At 47.9% G+C, this 17,950-nt stretch overlaps 7 protein-coding genes across 7 annotated transcripts; 3 read left to right on the top strand and 4 right to left on the bottom strand.

The window, feature by feature from the left end:
- Positions 1 to 422: 422 nt before the first annotated feature.
- SPPG_03844 (uncharacterized protein) lies at positions 423 to 1,353 on the bottom strand. The gene is made up of 3 exons (XM_016752091.1): positions 931 to 1,353; positions 740 to 852; positions 423 to 670 (listed from the first exon to the last, which is right to left on the bottom strand). The coding sequence occupies exons 1-3, from the start codon at positions 1,253 to 1,255 to the stop codon at positions 515 to 517; spliced, it is 594 nt and encodes a 197-aa protein (XP_016608767.1). The 5' UTR covers positions 1,256 to 1,353; the 3' UTR covers positions 423 to 514.
- A 36-nt stretch (positions 1,354 to 1,389) lies between these two features.
- On the top strand, positions 1,390 to 5,022 carry SPPG_03843 (uncharacterized protein). Its single transcript, XM_016752090.1, has 17 exons — positions 1,390 to 1,614; positions 1,704 to 2,070; positions 2,132 to 2,172; positions 2,242 to 2,305; positions 2,383 to 2,486; positions 2,551 to 2,640; positions 2,708 to 2,758; positions 2,818 to 2,852; positions 2,918 to 3,023; positions 3,086 to 3,167; positions 3,229 to 3,358; positions 3,428 to 3,515; positions 3,580 to 3,646; positions 3,703 to 3,865; positions 3,931 to 4,009; positions 4,078 to 4,169; positions 4,233 to 5,022. Exons 1-17 carry the CDS (start codon positions 1,570 to 1,572, stop codon positions 4,777 to 4,779), a joined length of 2,151 nt encoding a protein of 716 aa, XP_016608766.1. The 5' UTR covers positions 1,390 to 1,569; the 3' UTR covers positions 4,780 to 5,022.
- A 580-nt stretch (positions 5,023 to 5,602) lies between these two features.
- SPPG_03842 (uncharacterized protein) lies at positions 5,603 to 9,504 on the bottom strand. The gene is made up of 10 exons (XM_016752089.1): positions 8,648 to 9,504; positions 8,440 to 8,581; positions 8,199 to 8,378; positions 7,344 to 8,137; positions 7,046 to 7,283; positions 6,679 to 6,981; positions 6,543 to 6,612; positions 6,216 to 6,480; positions 5,977 to 6,153; positions 5,603 to 5,904 (listed from the first exon to the last, which is right to left on the bottom strand). The coding sequence occupies exons 1-10, from the start codon at positions 9,115 to 9,117 to the stop codon at positions 5,835 to 5,837; spliced, it is 2,709 nt and encodes a 902-aa protein (XP_016608765.1). The 5' UTR covers positions 9,118 to 9,504; the 3' UTR covers positions 5,603 to 5,834.
- A 404-nt stretch (positions 9,505 to 9,908) lies between these two features.
- On the bottom strand, positions 9,909 to 11,974 carry SPPG_03841 (uncharacterized protein). Its single transcript, XM_016752088.1, has 7 exons — positions 11,766 to 11,974; positions 11,462 to 11,704; positions 11,328 to 11,399; positions 10,996 to 11,257; positions 10,798 to 10,928; positions 10,229 to 10,727; positions 9,909 to 10,164 (listed from the first exon to the last, which is right to left on the bottom strand). Exons 1-7 carry the CDS (start codon positions 11,865 to 11,867, stop codon positions 10,091 to 10,093), a joined length of 1,383 nt encoding a protein of 460 aa, XP_016608764.1. The 5' UTR covers positions 11,868 to 11,974; the 3' UTR covers positions 9,909 to 10,090.
- An 89-nt stretch (positions 11,975 to 12,063) lies between these two features.
- On the top strand, positions 12,064 to 12,720 carry SPPG_03840 (3-hydroxyanthranilate 3,4-dioxygenase). Its single transcript, XM_016752087.1, has 2 exons — positions 12,064 to 12,460; positions 12,517 to 12,720. Exons 1-2 carry the CDS (start codon positions 12,112 to 12,114, stop codon positions 12,678 to 12,680), a joined length of 513 nt encoding a protein of 170 aa, XP_016608763.1. The 5' UTR covers positions 12,064 to 12,111; the 3' UTR covers positions 12,681 to 12,720.
- On the bottom strand, positions 12,553 to 14,248 carry SPPG_03839 (uncharacterized protein). Its single transcript, XM_016752086.1, has 6 exons — positions 13,794 to 14,248; positions 13,458 to 13,724; positions 13,338 to 13,402; positions 13,155 to 13,275; positions 12,936 to 13,082; positions 12,553 to 12,866 (listed from the first exon to the last, which is right to left on the bottom strand). The coding sequence occupies exons 1-6, from the start codon at positions 14,214 to 14,216 to the stop codon at positions 12,771 to 12,773; spliced, it is 1,119 nt and encodes a 372-aa protein (XP_016608762.1). The 5' UTR covers positions 14,217 to 14,248; the 3' UTR covers positions 12,553 to 12,770.
- A 782-nt stretch (positions 14,249 to 15,030) lies between these two features.
- SPPG_03838 (uncharacterized protein) lies at positions 15,031 to 17,716 on the top strand (the record flags this gene model as incomplete). Its single annotated transcript, XM_016752085.1, has 13 exons — positions 15,031 to 15,045; positions 15,118 to 15,244; positions 15,309 to 15,363; positions 15,439 to 15,477; positions 15,532 to 15,671; positions 15,727 to 16,076; positions 16,133 to 16,266; positions 16,333 to 16,476; positions 16,541 to 16,782; positions 16,863 to 16,986; positions 17,045 to 17,200; positions 17,261 to 17,605; positions 17,671 to 17,716. The coding sequence occupies 13 exons, from the start codon at positions 15,031 to 15,033 to the stop codon at positions 17,714 to 17,716; spliced, it is 1,917 nt and encodes a 638-aa protein (XP_016608761.1).
- Positions 17,717 to 17,950: the final 234 nt, after the last annotated feature.

Below are 17,950 nucleotides of genomic sequence, written 5' to 3'. Positions count from 1 at the left end.
ATTTCTCTCCAAATTCATCCCCAACACGCACTTCTATCCCAGTAGAGGCATTCACGTAAGATTCATCTACTTCTGCTTTTGCTTGTGCTTGGGATTCTCCCTACACTCAACCCTCAGCTTCCCTCGGCGTCGGCAAAAGAAACAGTTTTCGCAACGTAGTTTCAGGGCGGTACGTGTCCGGTAGGTGCGTGTCAATTGCGCTTGCTGCGGTGTACTCCGTAGAAGTGGTAGTCGTACCAGAGGGGAGAAGAGGGTGCGAAGGGCCGGAACGAGGGACATGTTTGTGAAGAGTGCTGATGGGTGCCTAGAGCAGAGGTGGTTCATCCGACCAGACTCAGACGCGTTGGCATGGTAATTCCTGATTACGTGAACGTTAGATTCGACATCAGACATGTCATCGTCCATCTAGTTCATCGACAACCTTCGCTTCAAAAACTGGTTTATTTACAAGACTCGGTAAAAGGTCCCGCAAGAGGACGTCAAGAATTATACCATTCTTGGGATGATGTCCCATCTATAAGTCATTATGCCAGAGCGGCTGCCGAAGGTCTTCATCTTGCCTGGCTTCCGGTGTCAGAAGAATCAGTCTGATATCCTCTGGTGGGTCTAGCTCCAGCTTTTGCGCGCGCTCCCATCGCTCCATTCTACTCAAACCAACGCAGGGACCGTACTAAATGCATCATAAACATCAGAAAAGCGATGATATGGGCAAAATAATCAGCATAATTAAGCAACGTACATTATAGTTGAGGTCAAAGTCCTTCAATATTTCTAGTACTGCTGGCTTGTCCGCAACAAGTGAGCGGATCCGATCCGGTATCTCCACATGGGACTCATTCTCATTTTCTGGGTCTACAAGAACCAACATGTTGAGACCGTGATACCTAGTGGCTTCCTGGAGCTGAGCTCATAATAAAGTCGCATTCCCACCTAATGAGGAAGCATCCAGTACTGGTATCTCATTGTCCTCAGCATCAATAGTTTTTAGATCTATGGGGACGCTCTCTTCACTTTCTGAGGGCAGTTCCAGTCGTGCAACCTTAACGCCGGGTTCCTCCGACTGTAAGACTACTTCTTTGACCGCCTCCGCTAAGTTGCGTTTGTTACTCTTCCGCGTCTCACTTTCTATCTTTTTCCCCTTTTTCTTGAAGTCCGTCAGCTTCCGTTGGGTGAAGGCATTTGTCAAGGTAGGCGACGAGGTTGTCGCTTTCGGCGTGGATTTAGAGGAGCGCGCCCGAGGTCCTCTACTCGTCATGTTTTAATTCCGTGAGATCTGGCACAAACTGGTCGTATACCTTGCCGTATAAATGTTGATTAAAGGTGAGATTCCACCGAAGAAGGCGCGACATGGGGCATGTCACGCCTTTGGGTGGCTGTGTACATCATTACTTGAGGATATCATGAGTGACAAGTTGGTCCCATTCCGATACTCGATGATCCTGTACTGACATGCTATAATATCTGGCCAATTGGAAAGGCTGATTGCTTTGTAAACTTCATCCTCATCACTTCGGAAACAGTGTTGCAGCGTGTGTGTGTAGGGCCGAGCTCGAGCGGAAGAACGCGGCTATGAGCCACGGATCCTTGACCAAATCCAACGGCTTTACCTCTCCGGTATGCGCTGAACGTCATCAGCTTGTGCTGTATAGTTTCTTCCCCGTTGCTTTGATTGACTCAGTTACTTTCACTCTCGCGCACTGAAGCGGCGGCTCCGGCATGTCAAGTCACTGGTTGGTCGAAACCTAGCACCTGCCGACTGTCGAACATCTCTGCAATTCTTGGAAAGGGGGGAGCCCGAGGGACATTTCAATACAACTGTGCCTAGAGTCGATGAACCCTCATGTGAAGGATCGTTTCTGGTTGCCCGCGTGCCCCTCCCTGAGGCAGTGTCCAGTACCAAGGGCAAAGGCAAAGCAGTCACCAATGCGGATTTTTGGGACCACACGGATGCACGTCGCGCCAATACGCAGCGGCATCTTCACGGACAATTTGACCAGGTGGCATCGGCCTCTGTGAGTCAACTAACTGACGCTTATTACACCTTAACGGCGGTGAATGGTGGAAGGCAAGGTAGTTTCCACTTTATTTGCGAAATGCAGGACACTGTCGATGGTTAAGCCTCCTCTTTCAGATGAGCCTTTTTACACCAGCGAAGTTGTTCGAGGATCTCTGGTATGAAATATTGAAGCAATCTTGTCGATCCTTACCAGGGCGGGATTGTTTACTTTTCCCTTTCCGTAGAACCCTATGTGGAGGTCTCTGGACACGGCGTCCTACGCGCTCTGGGCGCCATTGAATGAGTCTAATATCCTTCTACTGATCATTATCCTTTAAGTTACGCTTTCTGAATTTGGTGACTCCTTAACATATGGCACGATGCACGTTTCATTCTCAAGATTTACACTAGATGTTTGGGGGAATCATGCTATCGATTATCCATCGAACGCGTCATTAACTTGCGGCAGCTGAGATACCTAGGTGAAGAGGTACTTGCATCAGATTTAGTGGGATGCCATCTCCAACCAAGCGTAACTGACCATGAGATGACAGCTTGCTGATGAGTCATGCTCATTTTTGTCCACCACAATCATCATTGCACTTGACGACGGTTACTATCAGTTTGATCCTTCAATGGACGTGGTCAGTTGTGATTGATTGAATGACACAAAGCATTTCATGCATTTTCTCAATCCAGTTAGTTTCATAGGATGCCAATGATGAGGAGGAAGTGCCCTGTATTAAGGTTCCACCACATAAGGTGACTTCCGGAGAATAGATGTAGAAGGCTCGCTCCTCTCACTGATCGCATTGTTCTAGGTTCGACCCTCATATAGATATGAGACCATTCTGCGGTATGCACATTCGCAGCGCTTTGCGCATTAATTCCTTCGCACTAAGTATATTTGCACTCTCACAGAATAGTTGCAGCGCAGAAGGAGATTTGGGAACTGCGAAGATCAGTCTGCACTATTATAGATGCAGGCGAAGGCATATTGTCTCAACAACAGGACAGCCGGAATCTTGTGAGTTGAAAGGTGTATGAATGGCGTCAATTTGGTCTATCCTCATGCCAGCTGTGGCTCAGTTACATGATTATAAAACAACGAAAGCCCGATTAGCGTTCATTGAAGACAATATCATGCAGCGGACCGAAGACGTGAAAAAAGGTGAAATTATCCGTGGCAATTTGTTATAATCTGCGAGAAGGGACTCTGACAGTTCAATTAGCACGTCATCATTTGAAGGAAACAGGCGACCTGCTGCAATCTGGCCGACAGCATCTGCGCGAGGCTTGGGATACCAAGGATTCTGACGAAAGGATACTCCGGGGGGATGCCGCTGGGCTGGCGGTCAGGAGGTGGAGTATCCTGAACCGTGAAATGTTGATACATACTCTCACGATTGACCGGAACTCTGATGCTTTCAGGGATGAGATTTATCGCATTCGTAGGAAAGTCCGCCGACGACAGAAGGATCTCATAGTAGACGCAGCAAATATCTTCCCGATTGCACGGGTAGGGTGCAGTTATAACGCCTTTATTGCTGCTCCAAGTTGCTAACGTTTGGCGGGGCATGAAGGATACAGCACTAAATTCTGCCTTCTACACTATACGCGGGATTCCACTGCCACATTCGGAATACACAGGTATGAAAAAATATCGGATTTAGAGTAGATTGCGCGTACTTAAACATATGTGTTAGGACACGATGACGAAAAAATAGCCGCTGCGCTGGGCTTTGTGTGTCATTTGCTATATATGATTGCTTACTACCTCGACGTGCCACTTCGGTATCCCATGAAGCTGATGTCTTCCCGCTCTTCCATTACGGACATTGTATCAGAACATTATACTGGGAGTAAAGAGTTCGTAGACTCGTTTATCTTTCATTTCATTTGAAAGTTGTTAATAAGTTCTCCTTTTTTTATAGGTTTCCTCTATACTCGAGAGGAGCAGATCGTATGCGGTTTGATTACGGCGTATTTCTGATGAACAAGAACATAGAGCAAGTAGGATCTCCATGACGTCATTGATACTTACTGCATCTCTGCTGTTGCTCATTAAATGGATCGCTTAGCTTATGGGCCACTTGCAACTGACTGTGACGAATCTTCGCCATACGCTGCCTAACCTGAAGGCTATTATTGACGCCGTAAGCGGATGGAATGAGTACGTAATGGCGCCAAAACATGGTAGCCAAACTGCGACAACAACACTGATATTCTTGTGCAGTGACCGAGACGTTGACGGTGACGAATCCGATGAGGCCTACGGGTACGGATCGGTGTCGGAATTCCCGTCTCCCCGAGCAGGTCCATCGACTCTTCCGGCAGAGACGCGTCCAGATGGACATCTTGACGAGTTTGCGCACGCATTTGCCAGGGCCCTAGAGTCCCAGGGTACATCCATCACGGAGACGAGCGTCGGAGCAGCACGGGATGCAGCCAATACCATTCATACATTGGGCACTGCAACGCGAGATATACCTCCCGATGTGCGTGACGATGGGCATGGGCAAGGGAAGTCCGCAGATCAGTGCGGCCACCTGCAGAATGATGATGATCTCTCATCCACAATGTTATTAATGCCGGTAGAGAAGTCTGACGCTTCCCCGACCAGATCACGAACGCCATCGTCTGATATAAGCGTACCATCACACCCAAATGGGATGAACCGCAGGTCGGCATCTAGAAGCGGGATTGGCGCGCTTTTTGGTTATGGGAAAGGTGGAACGAGGTCGCCAACTCTAGAACGAACGAACCCAACAGAGACTATATGAGCCTGCCTGCCTCAACTTTGCGTGATTGCGGTGCATCTTTTTGACTTCTTTCATAGTTCCCAATTAGGTCTTTAAATTATTGTCCATTGACGTACAATTAAGCAAGTTGCCCTCCATCGCGCTGATCTCGGTAATCGTCAGATAACGATGCCACTTATCCATGTCAGGCACATTTTGGTTTGTGAGCTTTCCAATCTGTCTTTTGACAAGAAGGCGAGCAATAAAACACTGTTTTACACCGTGAACATTTCCGTTTCGCCTCCTTCATGCACCCATTACACAACGTCACTCTTTGCTTCTCTCCATATTCATTTTCCTTAGGGAATCCCATTCCATTGCGCACATGCGCCATCATTTTTTTGTACGCTTTGAGTATCTCTCGACTGCAGTCTCCACCCGCCCTGCAAACGGGTGCTACCAAGTCATACACGAAGGGTTCAGGACGAACATGCAAGTAAGCCAGCGGGTTGTGGATGAGTTCAAGAGCGGGTTGGTCACATTCTGTACATTGCCAACTATGCGCTGCAAGTAACTCTTTAGAATGACTGTTTGAGAGATTCGCGACAAATTGGGCTCCTGCTTCTCGTGGCGCTGGGTTGACCGTCAGCTTCACCGGGGCGACATGCGGAAAGCTGAACTCGCGGCTGGTATAATTGTCTGCTACCTTTGCAATGTACTTTATTGGGATCATGGTCCCCATAGTGTCAAAGCCGTGGGTTTGCAGTGTGCTGGTGCGCGCTGGTAAGGTACGCGTAGATCGCCATTTTACGCGTACATTCAAATCTATGGTAAGCGATGATTCTTGAAGTTCTTGTGGACAGCGTTCAAGTGTAACAAAAGATATTATATTTCCATTTTAAAAGATATAAACAACCAGAAGATTCCACTCCATTTACATGATTTTCTTGTCTGTACATATGTCCCCTAATAACCCCATTTAAAAAACCATCAATATATACGTCCCAATCGATAAACTCTTTGAAAAAGTTATAAAGAGACCGCACATTCGCGGTAAAATAAAAATGTCAATAGTAATCAATAACCAGGATGAGCCGTCATCCCCATTGATGCGTCTTCATTGCGACCATAAGAGATTGGAGGGCTCTCTCGTAGCTGTGCGGAGAGCTGGTGGAATGATGGAAATGAGTCTTGATCATCGATAACAGAAGAAAGACCAACCAATGCTTGCAAACTTACTGATCGATAAACATGGTGCGCGAAAATGTAAATTCAGAGAACGCTACTTCGACGTCGTCAACGGCATGGACCGTCAAGGCAGTGGCAATTCGTGCTTTCGATACATTCACGGTCGGCGACGAGCTCACGGGATTTGCGGCAGCTTTCACGACTGGCGTGGTTGCGTCAAGCCAATACCTGGGATGAGGAGAGCAACTAAGAATCGGATACCATTCCATCAAACTGAAAGTGCTACTCACACGCTTCCTGGTGGATAAAGTTTTTCTGCTCTCATATCTGCTCGAAGAGTTTTCAAAAGTGCCCAATACCAGAGCTCATCTTCATGTCCTGGGCCCTCTTGACGTCCTGCATTTGTCGGAACATTTGCGCCGGGATAATTCTTAAAAACACCCAGAACTTTCCCAATAACTCGTTCGGCCATTCCTTGCTCGTTACACAGATTTACAGCTACGTTCCGGAAATCGCGAATAAGCCCTAGTGAAAGACAAGGAACAACATCGTGACCTGTGTAAGAGCATTAGGAATTCAGTTCATTTGGCTCCTCAGGTATTTCGCGTCGCACGTACGGTATATGACGGACGTGATGAGGTCTTTACAGTGGCTTGAAAGGTTCAACGACATGACCGCCGGTACACCCTGTCAGCAGTCAGAATTAAAGTTGCTGGAATGGGCATGATATGTATGTTTGCAGAGTGTACATACGTAAACGAAACAATGGACCGGTCGACTGGGAAAGCCCTTCTCTTCGCTAGTAAAAAACTTTTCCTCCCCATTATCTCCAACGCATTTCCGCGACCATATCAGAGCCAGTAAAGCAGCGACACCGCCACCCAGACTATGTCCGGTGAGCACAAGACCAAAGTTTGGATGCTTGTTCAGGGCCTCCACCACTGCATCGCGCACAGGTCCTCGGGCGATCTTCTCTGCGGATGCCAGCATACCTGCGTGGACTTTGCCTTGAACACCATCCACAGTTTCATACGAAGCATAGTTACTGGTAAGATCCTTTAAATTCAAATATTTGTCAGTCAGATTTTTGGGGGCGGGTATTTCCACGCCAAGTTCTCACCGTGATTAGATCCGAAAGCCCTAAAGTTCCACGCAAACTGACTACCACGGCAGAACTCTTGGCATCTACGACGAGATAATGCACCGGCGCGATCAGGGCAGGTGGGTGCAATGCGCTCGGTTTTCGAAATGAAGAGGTTATAATGTGCTCTACGGGAACATCGGTATGGAAGGCAAAACTTTGATGGTTGTGATGTTCGGTACAATTTTCTATAAGAAGATCACGCGCACGACCAATGCTGTTGACCCGTGTAAGTAACTCTAACGAATAGGATGACAAAGAATTTTGCGTGCCGTACCCCAAGATCTTCAAGAAATTGGTTCCGTATGCACCGCTCGCAAACCTTACGTAGCGAGCAATGTTTTCGAAGAGCTTCTGTCGTGGATCTCCTGATCCATCAGTTGAAACTATGTTGTCACTTTTGGGGCGAGCATGTCGACCATGACCGTCGCGGTGAGCCTTAGGCAAGGAAGCACTGTTCTCCCATTTCGTAGAGCGCTTGCTTTTGGTCTGACTTCGACCAAATTGCACTGACTCTAGCATTCTGAGAACGCTATTCACCTGCGCGTGATCTAGCTTGTATTGCCCAGATTGTCCTGAATGTGCCCGCTGCCTTCGACCATCGGGAGTTACCGAGCCATGGCGGTGTTCTCGTCTCCTATCGCGCGCCTCTGCCAGATTTTGGGGCTTTTCTGGCCAAGCAGCTGTGGGATCTTCCCCGTATCCCGAGTCCTCGCGAGTCATCGTTTGCACGCCACTGCGACCCCCTTCAAGATCAATGAGCCGAAGCGCTAGGGAGGAAAACCTCTCTGGGTTAGACATCCGCCGCCGGTCCATGGGGCCCAAAATATGATTTCTGGTCAGCGGAGCGAGGAGTTGTGAGGTTCCACTAGCAATTGCGTGAAGTTCTGCCATTCCCATTTCTCCCAAGTCGCTAGGACTGTTGATCTCACAATCAGACAGACCAGAGTATGATTTTGCGGCACTGTCCTCTGGGACCTCGGAGGGACGTATATGTCCTTCAAAGATTGCTGTGAGCTTCAGCGAGTTTCTCCACCGGTTTCGGTTTACATATTGTAAGCAGCAGTAGGCCTGTCACCAATTCTGGTCATTTATATGGCCCCGTCCCAAAGACAGAAAACTTAATACTCACAGTCATGGCTTTAGTGATTTGGCCGAGAGCCGAAATTCGTCCATACTTTGAACCCAAGCACAAGTCTTCCTCCGTCCCCTCCAGCTCCTTCTTTACCAAGCAGACAAACGCTGCCAGTGCTTTAGATGTCTCTGTTTCGCCAAATAATCCGTCAAGAACCTGTACAAATTCCTCCGCCGCCTATAATAAAGAGGCTTAGTATCTTTGATTTAGCCATAACGATGAATATAAATATACTTACGTTGAGAGAGAAACGGATTGTAGAGGATGCAAGATGAAAGGTTGTGTGGGTTAACAGCTCTGCCAAAGAAAAGACGTTGTGGATGACATAAACCCCGGCGGAAGTATAGCGATCCAAGACTTTAAAGAAGGAAACGCTGTCACTATTTGGACCAGATGTGTTCTCGTTAGACTCATCTCAGAATATCAATCAATCTATTGATGCATACCTTTTCCCGCGGCCCATCGCAATCAAATGTAGCGTTCGCGCAGAAGACACAGCAGCAACCATTGCCCGTCGTGTGATGGCCAAACTTGTTGATGCCGAAAATTTCAATGATTCAAAAATGGCCTCAACCAAAATGGAAGCAAGACGAAGCGAGATTCTGGCACCAGTAGATATAGAGCTAATAAGAGCCGCGATGCGACGATCCAGAAGAGGCCGATGGTTGTGATGATGAAGAATAGACGAAGTATCAACGCGTAAGGCAAGATCGGTGCAGCCAACTACAGCAGATGCGGCAGCTGTAAGTGTTGTTGAGGCTACGGCGCTTGCCACGAGAGCGGCTTCCGTCTTCATTGCCTCTTCCTTGTCATCCGTTCCTACGAGCAAAGAGACATCCGTCCCAGCTCTATCACCCGCATCCTCCTCGGCCTCTTCAATGACCAGCACCACCTCGGGGCACGCCGAGTCATGCATTTTCGCGTGTCCTCGAGGTTGTTTTTGAACGAGGACAATCCAGAAATACACGCAGTGTTCTTTTTAGTGTGCAAAGGAGGAGGAGTAGAGAGAGATGGGAGGTAAATGTACAGATCAGGAACAAAGACTAGAGTCAAAGAAACCCTGGGGTGGGGTCAATGGGAGCACGATGGAAACAAGGGGATCCAAGCGGGCGATTTGTCGGGTCAGCTGGGAGTGTGAAAGGGGGTGAGGATCTTTCGGGGGGGGACGATGTCGTTCAACGACGCGAAATGAAAATCAAGGAGATGTCCCCTGGGAAGGAGATTCAGGTTTAATTGTGATAGACACGCACAAAGATACTCTCAAGTCGAATGATGCGCAACGCCAAAAAGGTGATTTCGCCTCGTTCAGTCTTCCAAACGTAGCAGCTTTGCGGTGGGTTCCAGCCGTCGAACGTCCTCCCTCGCGTGATCACATCCTTTTACCAATACGCTCTGCATCGCGCGCGTTGCGCGTCATTCCCACTGATGATCCCCAAAGAGGATCTTGTTAGCCGAGATTGTCTCCCGCGCCGATGGGAGGCTACTCGTAGCAAACAAAGCAATACCAAGTCACTGAGATACAATGTAATATGGCGATGCAGCAGCGTCTCCGGCGCTTTGTCGCTGTCTGCATGTGGTAGCGATGTTTGGAACATGGGATGGTGCTTAGTTATTCCATCCACTCAAGGTCAAATTCCCTTATTCTGTATTTTGGTGAACCAAATGATTATTCGTACTGCTGTGTCAGCCAAGCTCGTCCCGTCAGTGTGCTTTTCAGTATAAGGGGATTCAATATTGGAGGGTGATCTCACGTTTACAGGTAGGGTGGAATAGTAATTAATGCGCTATGTCGTCTAGATAGCTAGATAGGTGCAAATCCACTTTTAAAGGAAAAACTATGTACAGATTGAGAGGAGAAGCCATTCTTAATGATAGGCATTCGCTCAACGTTATTGAATCTTACTGAGGGAATCTAATGTTGCCACCAGATAGCTGACTAGCGCCATATTCTCTTGCCGAAGGCCTAACGGTTGAAAACGGTCACCAAGAGGGCTGAGGGCTTTGCCAAACATGCAAGAGAGACTCACGTTCTACTTCTCCGTCATTTGGAGTTTGTGGGTGAGCTAACTCGGCCGCTAATGTGCCCATTTTTGATTTCATCCCATCTTCTGTCCTTGCAGTCTTGGCGGTTTTAACAGCCAATAATTCGCACACGCTTGAGGTTCTTCTTGGAATTCTCGGGCCTTTCTTCGTAACTGCAGGAGGATGACCAGGACTAGCTGGTGGAGACGCCATAAAAGCAACGCCTTTTATAGGTGAGGGTGGTCGATCCTGGGGCCCCTCACCATTAAGATTATTCTCACTCGGCAATGCGACGTCCGTAGCCCTCAGCATTTCAATCTCTTCTTGAAGTGCCCTGTTTTGCTCGGCTAGCTGCAACAGTAGCTGATCAGTGATATCAGTTGTGGAAGAGGCTGTCCCGCTTTCAAATCGCTCGTGCAAACGATCGGTTCTTTTCAACAGTTCCAGGCTCGAACGACGGACAAGTTGCTGGATCGCGCCATGGTCGAGCGTACGCTGGCGGGTCTAAGGTGAAACAGCGATTATGATTCTTGCACATTCACAAATCCTTAAAGAGCGTCAGCTGATGTCCCACCTCCTGCAGCTCTTTTTCCAGCGTCTTGATCATGACGAGATGGGCCCGCTGGGTTGTCTCGTATGTGCGTGTCGCCAGTTCATATTCCACCTTGGCGGCTTGAAACAGAGATTCAGTTTCTTTGAGTTCCGCTGCATACGTTTTAGGAGCGGATGTTAGGTTTTTTCATCAAGGTTGTCATGCTTAGATGGATATGACCTCTTAATGCGGTGTTCGCGGCATTTGCAGTGGAAAGTTGGGTGGAAAGCTGCCGTTCTGTTTCTGAACGCTCACCCTTCATCTTGGACAATGCTGTGACAGCTATGTTCGCTTCAGAGCGCAACACAGCCTTGTCCTTATCAGCTTGTGTCACTTGTCGCCGAAGTACATCAACCATCTCCTGCAGCTGTTGAATCCGGAGCTCCTGTGTATCTTGCTGCTCTCGCAAACGAGTCAAATCGTCGTCCGCGTCCCGATATTTCTGTATGAAATGGATCATAAGTATAGACAGTTCGGGTTTCCTTACTTCCAACTCTAACAGGAATGCGGACCTTCTTCCATCGCTCAGCGTCCTCTGCGTATGAATTCGCGACGGACTCCGACTCCTTTAGCGCATTTTCCAGCTACGGACACTCACCGCATTAGCATCTCAATGAAAATACCGACCTCGGCACCTATGATGTACCTTTCTCCTTTCATTTCTAGTCTGCTCGAGCTCCCGTTCCACGCCTCGTAGATATTGTAAGCTTCCAATAGTCGCACTTCTCTGTATTGCGGGTGGGGACGAGCTTGTCGCAGTTGGGAAGCGTCCCGCGTTCGGTGAGATAAGCGCGCTATCCGTATCGTAATCGAGCTCGTCCTCATCTGGCGGTATCTGTAGTTTCCGCATACCTCGCACACTGCGGCGTTTAACTGGCACTCGTGGCTTCTATTGATCATTGGAAAATGAGCAAAACATTACCGAAAGCAAGAGCCGCAAAGGCGCGGACCTTGAACGACTGTGCTCTTCGCGGGGACCGTAGGTCCTCTGACGTCTTGTCCGAGTCGCCAAATGCAGTGAGCTCTTCGTCGGCATCGGTTGCGGACTGCATTTCTCCCTTGTTATTGCAAGAATATTACTTTCGGAGTATCCTGAAATATCTGCGTTACGCGAAGGTTTCGGTCCATGTGGAGAACCGAACGCATTGCCACAGGTCTCCGATAAGGTAAGTGGGACCAAAACCTTGAATTCATCTGTTAGCAACCGGTCATAACAACCGTGTGATGAGTCATGCCTCCGCGATCATTGATGAGGTTGCAACCTCTGTCTAAACTTTTCTCCAGCATTCCAACAAGATGCCACTCTTGCCTCCGATAAATTTTCCCAAATGGCTTGAGGAAAACCACCATCTTCTACAACCTCCCGTTAACAATTTCTGCCTCTACAACTCGGCAGACTTCACCGTTATGGTTGTTGGTGGACCGAATGCTAGGACAGACTATCACTGGAATGAAACAGAAGAATGGTTCTATCAGCACAAAGGGGACATGCTGTTGAAAGTTGTCGACGACGGGGAATTCAAGGATATTCCCATACGAGAGGGTGAAATGTTTCTGCTTCCCGGAAACACTCCACATAACCCTGTCCGGTTCGCTGATACTGTGGGTATAGTTATCGAAAGGAAGCGGCCACCAGACGCTTTGGGTAAGTTCGAATCGATTCATCTGTGTGGTAAGCTCTCTTACATGTCATCCCTTAAGACCGGTTGCGTTGGTATTGTGAGAATTGTAAAAAAATTGTGTATGAGGAATCCTTTCATTGCGTTGACCTAGGGACGCAACTCAAACCCGTCATTGAGCGGTATTATGCCAGCGAGGAGTTGCGAACCTGCAAAGAATGTGGCCATTTAAATCCAAAAAAATAAATTACATGTTCCACTCGGTGGGTGGGATGAATCAAGCGCAGTATCTAGCCCAGTTCGCAGAGCAATCTGATGGGGACCATATCGCATCTTTCATGATATACCCTTTCCATATCCGCTGATTGCAAGATCATTCCTCATCTCAGATAGTTTTCCCATATCCTTTCCATTTCGTCGCAATCTTATGCTCTGCGGTAACGGCAATCATAATCAGCTAAGATGCGGTACAGTTCCACAGATTTCCGAGCCATGGTTTACCTTCCAAGCATTCCCGTTTGGTCGTTTGTTTTTGCTCACGCGCTTGTCCTGGTCGAGAATCAATGTTTCCAGTCGTGTGGGAGCCTCAATATCAGCCCAAGTTGCGTTCCCGCTTTGAACCCGAAGGGTTCCATCAACTGAAATAATCTAACAGATGGAACAATTAAATACCCTGGGGAAGGTCGATTATTTCATGACAGATCATTGTAAGGAGATTACCTTCACCGCCTTTTCAACAGTAACCCCAATCTTTCCGAAACTTCGCTTATAAACAAACTCGTCACCACTCCGCAGAATATCCTGTTCGCACATTTCCTTCAAGGTGATGGTTTTCGCGATGCTGTAAACCGAGAAAATGCTGGTATGCAAGCACAGCTAGAGGTATGTCATCGCTCAGCCTACCTGGCAATTTCTTCGCTAACTTCTTGATCCAAATGGTCGCCCCATACTTCTTCGTAATTTTGTTCCTGGGCACTTTTTTGTTTATCGCAGCCCGAGGGTAAGTCGCGCACACTGTTTTACCTTCCAGCTGTCGTAGTCTTTTTTGGTATCTTCGACTTCCTGCACCATTTGTTCCTGTCCAGCTGGCTCATAAAATCCACCTGCTAGCATGTCTTGAAATACTCCAATACTTTCACGCAAATGCGTACTGTATTTGAAGAATCTCTCCGTCAATGGTGGATCGTGAATCCCTCTAGCATTCGCACGATCTACGCTCGGCACCAGCTGTGTCAATTCGTCCTGATCTTCTGGCGAAAGCATTTGAAAAACTTCAAAGCTGAATATTTTCTTGAGAATGCAATGGAGAGACTGAGCAAAACAAAACGTCCAGCCAACCTTTGAGGACAATTTCCGTACCTTTAAATCTAACCCAGATTTACCTAGCTTTGACTTTCGATTTGTAAGGAGATATTCGATACTTTGGGCATCTAACTTTACTCTCTTCGCGCGCGGCGTGTTGACGTGACTGGAGGTTTTGGAAGCGGCAACTGCTGTGACCTTGGACCGCATACTTCGACGAGGAGTGTTAACTTGTTCCTCTCTATCTTCTCCTGTGGCTGCATCTTGGCTCACTGTCTCAACGACATCTAGCTTGCGTTTATCACCGGTTGGGGTGCTGCTGTCAACCTGCACCTCGCCAACGATCTTCACTTCAGAATGCGGGGTTCCAGAGTTACTTCGCTTTGTTTTAGGGGGCATCTCGGAGGCCACTGTCGTTATCTCATGAATAACCGCATAAAGCATAGTGTGGAGGTGATTGAAAATGGCACTAGGACCCATTATTTTCCGGATTAATCCGGTTAACCATATCGCATAATCAGAACCCCCTCTATCGCTCAAAGTGGTGTGGCATGCTAATGTAACTTTTTTTTAAACTGCGGTGAGGCGCATGCCGAAGGTCTATAAAAGGGGGGCCTTTGCTCTCTCTCCCCTTCCTCACCAGTTCCTCGACTCTCAAAGCATCTGTGCAACTCTTCTCATCGCGACTGTCAGTCTAATCATGAGAATACAGATGTGGTGGTGTCGAGGACCTCGTCCGCCCGACAGCAACCGTGATCAGAACCAGCTGCAACCAATCAGATCTGATAACAAAACCTACTATTATGCTGCCACATTAGTTGAGCTTGGTTGGTATGTACCAATGGCATCATCTCTTTTCATTCTGTCATTCTGTCGCTGACATGCAGCTTTAGTCTCCAAGCCTTGTCACTGAAGATCCTCCAGCTTGCGAGTCTCCCCAATATTGCGAAGACTCTGGCTTCAATGCCATCAAGAGTTCTGGATCAAGGCCTAGTAGGGACCGTGTGGTGGTGGGCAATTATCCGGTTAGAACCAACCGTTACGTATTGCGTGTATAATTGCCTAGTAGTAGTTAGATAGCTTTTCCGAACCGGTTGTCGCCGGTTTATTCCCTGGTGTAGTAGCTAGTGCCATTTTCTGTCACCTCTACACTAACAAGCGGAAAGTCATTGAACGGAGGATGGGTCTGATCGTGCTGAGGCACGTGAATGTCATTTAAAGGCTGCCTTCACGTCGATGCGTTTGTTTACCTTCCTCTCCCCATATATCAAGGTGTGAGCAAAAACATAGAAGAATGTGGCATGCTGCTGTACGTGAGGGCATTTCCAGCTGCTTTTTTTAGTTCTTCTCGGGGGCAACTGAAATCGGCTACCTATTCTAGAGGCAACATGAGCGAAAGGTGAATGCGGTTATGGTTGATCACAAAGCTAGAGCGGAGCGGAGAGCAAAGTACTACAAGTCGAAGCTCGTCGATCCCTCACAGCTACTTCGCGTCACTGGGACATCCTGTAAGTACCTTGTCGGAGGTGAGGTTTATACCTAGGGTGCCAATGAGATAACTCTCGATGCCAGGCAAACTGTACCCGGACGCGCAACAATTCTATTATCATGAAAATCAGGATAACTTGTAAGCTACTTGTTGGTCAGAAAACACATGTCCTGTACCAACTACACATGTCCTGTACCAACTAATTGTTTGTAGATTGAAATGGCAGGGGGATGAAGAAGCGCGCATTGACAGGTTTGTGAGATCTTCAGTTCAAACCCAATGAAGTTTTATTGACTGGACTCCTAGATTCGATGGACGCGGGCTTCTGGACTTTGTCCCGACTGTTAATCCGGGCCAGCCAATAGAACCTGCTGAAGATGACGAACTGGTGGAAGAACTCAACTTTGAGCGGTACAGGGATCTAGTGGAAAGTGACAGGCTAGAGAGTAGGTTTCACGACTGTCATCCGGTACAGAATGCCTCTCACACTGCTACTATTAGGGGTTGAAAGTTCTGTTCTGGATCGTATTGATGAAGAATGGAACGATCTGTTGACAAAACAACGGGGAGACCCGAAGCAAGACAAGCAGCAGGGTTCTTCATGTACCCCATCCGCTGGCGCTTCTATTGGATATACGTATGAGGAGGGTCGAGTAGCCGATGAGCCGCAGGAAACGCCTCTGCTCCAGCAGGAAGATCTTTTGAGCAACATTGAAGAATTAGAAGATGCCGACATTGCTGTCCTAAATCAGATCGCGGAACCATATGGAATTGATGATTACTACTATAGGATGCGCCTGGTTAAAAAGGAGCAGGAGGCACATCGCGCAGATGAGGAGGCTGGATTGCGGGTGAGTTGGACTGGAGCATCTGATAGTCCAGAGTTCTGAGAAGTTTACAATCATAGCTACACAATCAACGAAAGCGGGCTCGTGGAAAACGGCAGAGGAGCAAGGAAAGACGCACTACAACTCATGAACCAATATCACGACCCGCGGTCTATAACCGGCGAGCAAGTCCGACTTATGCACCGTATGCAAGGTGTGCACTGTCAGAAGTTTATGTTTTGCATGCATAGTGGCCCATTAACGTTTTTCGTCTCTTCAGCGATATTGCTATTCCAGAACGCAACCGGGAACCAGAAATTGGAGAAGGCGAAGACTCAATCGAGTTCATTACAGAGTTTGCCTGTGAAAGTGTCGAACCCGAGGATAATGGAGGAAATCACACGCGATCCCCCAGATCCTATAGGTATGTACTCGGCGCAGCACTGCGCAAAACTTGTATTAACGTGTGTTTTTGCGCTTGCAAGTAGTCGATTGGAAGATGATTCGGAGATTGCTTACCGTTCACCGTCAATAGCCTCGTCATCTTCGTCTATTTCCGCCAGGCAGGCGGAGAACGGTAAACCACAGACGGTAGCAAAAAAGAAGCTTACCCCTCTCGAGCGGCTTAAACAAAAGGCGCAAATGGCACTGGAAAAGCAAAGTCAGATATCGTTTCCAGTGTGTCTTCTTACGCATGCTCAGGAAGCGGGAGCACTGGTGGCATATCAGTGTACACCTGTGCTTTCAGGCACTTTCAGCTGATATTCCGACCTCTTACTTTTCATGCATGTTACTCGGCGATTCCAATAGTTCGGGCTGATGAAGTCAAACAGCACAAGAAGGTGGAAGAAGAGCGCCTCCAACAACTCGACCGGCAAAGCGCATTTCGCGAAATGAAGTCCCGCAAAGAAGGAAGTACTTCCAACCAAGCGACGTGAGTAACTTTGGCAGTTTGACTTTTTTGTGTGAATGTGCTCACAGTAAATGCGTAGGTCGGTGGTCTCCACATCCGAGATTCGTATACTATCCGACACACTTTCAGGGTCAGAAGCGATTCAGACAAGACGCGAAAGATCTCGCTCGCCGTCTGTGAAGCGAACGCGGTCGCAATCCTCTTCAGTTGAAGCAAGATCGCCGTCCCGCCATAGGTAGGTGTGCTGAACTTTAATATCTCGACTCCGTTTTAATCAATAGTGAAATGTTTGTAGTCGGCAGGATCGTCGACCGAGATTGCGCGAGAGGGAGTCGTCGCTGTCTCGATCAAGGCGGTATAGTCTGTCCTCAGAATCGCGGTCTAGGTCTAGTAGCAGCTCTAGGTCAAGGTCACGCTCACGGTGGAGGTCAAGGTCACGCTCACGATCGAGGTCAAGGTCGCGAGCTAGATCTCGTTACAACCGCGAGCGCAAGGTTCATAAACGCCGTGGCTCATCGAACAGAAGAGATCGTAGTAGCGAGGGCCGCAAAAGGAGACGGGTAAAGAGTAGATTTCGATCTGGCTCCCGCCATAGAAAACATGTCCGCTCCAGAAGCGGCGATGGTAGGCGGCGTAAAAGGTGAGCCATTTTTTCATTTATACCGTTGAGTTGTATGTTTTCTAAAATTAATATCATTTCAAAAGACGTGAGTCTCGTTCTCAAACTCCACCACGAGTACGGCAAAAGTAAAACATGATTTAAACATGTATATTATAGATTATATGTAGAGTCTGTAGTTGGGGGGCCATTCACCCCACCGACTCAATATGGGACGCATTAAAGAACAATACAGAAACTCGTCATTTGGGATATCCAGACGAAGAAATCATAATATGCCATTTGTTTATACTTGTATTGTGTGTACTAAGCACATTGATCCCCAAACCACGTGCCTAATGGAGCCAACTTTTGAAACGCAACGAC

This window comes from Spizellomyces punctatus (assembly GCF_000182565.1).
Source record: "Spizellomyces punctatus DAOM BR117 chromosome Unknown supercont1.6, whole genome shotgun sequence".
NCBI lineage: Eukaryota > Fungi > Chytridiomycota > Chytridiomycetes > Spizellomycetales > Spizellomycetaceae > Spizellomyces > Spizellomyces punctatus.
Note: the sequence above shows the minus strand (reverse complement) of the source record. Positions and strands in the feature narration are given on the sequence as shown.

Bases quoted from the DNA above. Each gene is read 5' to 3' on its own strand.
- SPPG_03844 (XM_016752091.1), bottom strand. From the start codon at position 1,255: ATGACGAGTAGAGGACCTCGGGCGCGCTCCTCTAAATCCACGCCGAAA. The intron at 853-930 runs GTGGGAATGCGA...TGGTTCTTGTAG, and splicing joins ACTGGATGCTTCCTCATTAG to ACCCAGAAAATGAGAATGAG. The intron at 671-739 runs GTACGTTGCTTA...TGATGCATTTAG, and splicing joins ACTTTGACCTCAACTATAAT to TACGGTCCCTGCGTTGGTTT.
- SPPG_03843 (XM_016752090.1), top strand. From the start codon at position 1,570: ATGAGCCACGGATCCTTGACCAAATCCAACGGCTTTACCTCTCCG. The intron at 3,024-3,085 runs GTGAGTTGAAAG...GCTGTGGCTCAG, and splicing joins AACAGGACAGCCGGAATCTT to TTACATGATTATAAAACAAC. The intron at 3,168-3,228 runs GTGAAATTATCC...CAGTTCAATTAG, and splicing joins GACCGAAGACGTGAAAAAAG to CACGTCATCATTTGAAGGAA.
- SPPG_03842 (XM_016752089.1), bottom strand. From the start codon at position 9,117: ATGCATGACTCGGCGTGCCCCGAGGTGGTGCTGGTCATTGAAGAGGCC. The intron at 8,138-8,198 runs GTGAGTATTAAG...AATTGGTGACAG, and splicing joins AAATCACTAAAGCCATGACT to GCCTACTGCTGCTTACAATA. The intron at 6,481-6,542 runs GTACGTGCGACG...GCTCTTACACAG, and splicing joins CATCACGTCCGTCATATACC to GTCACGATGTTGTTCCTTGT.
- SPPG_03841 (XM_016752088.1), bottom strand. From the start codon at position 11,867: ATGCAGTCCGCAACCGATGCCGACGAAGAGCTCACTGCATTTGGCGAC. The intron at 11,705-11,765 runs GTCCGCGCCTTT...AATGATCAATAG, and splicing joins GAAGAGCACAGTCGTTCAAG to AAGCCACGAGTGCCAGTTAA. The intron at 10,165-10,228 runs GTGAGTCTCTCT...TTCAACCGTTAG, and splicing joins AAATGACGGAGAAGTAGAAC to GCCTTCGGCAAGAGAATATG.
- SPPG_03840 (XM_016752087.1), top strand. From the start codon at position 12,112: ATGCCACTCTTGCCTCCGATAAATTTTCCCAAATGGCTTGAGGAAAAC. The intron at 12,461-12,516 runs GTAAGTTCGAAT...TCATCCCTTAAG, and splicing joins GCGGCCACCAGACGCTTTGG to ACCGGTTGCGTTGGTATTGT.
- SPPG_03839 (XM_016752086.1), bottom strand. From the start codon at position 14,216: ATGGGTCCTAGTGCCATTTTCAATCACCTCCACACTATGCTTTATGCG. The intron at 13,276-13,337 runs GTAGGCTGAGCG...CTCGGTTTACAG, and splicing joins GTTAGCGAAGAAATTGCCAG to CATCGCGAAAACCATCACCT. The intron at 12,867-12,935 runs GTAAACCATGGC...CCGTTACCGCAG, and splicing joins CAAACGGGAATGCTTGGAAG to AGCATAAGATTGCGACGAAA.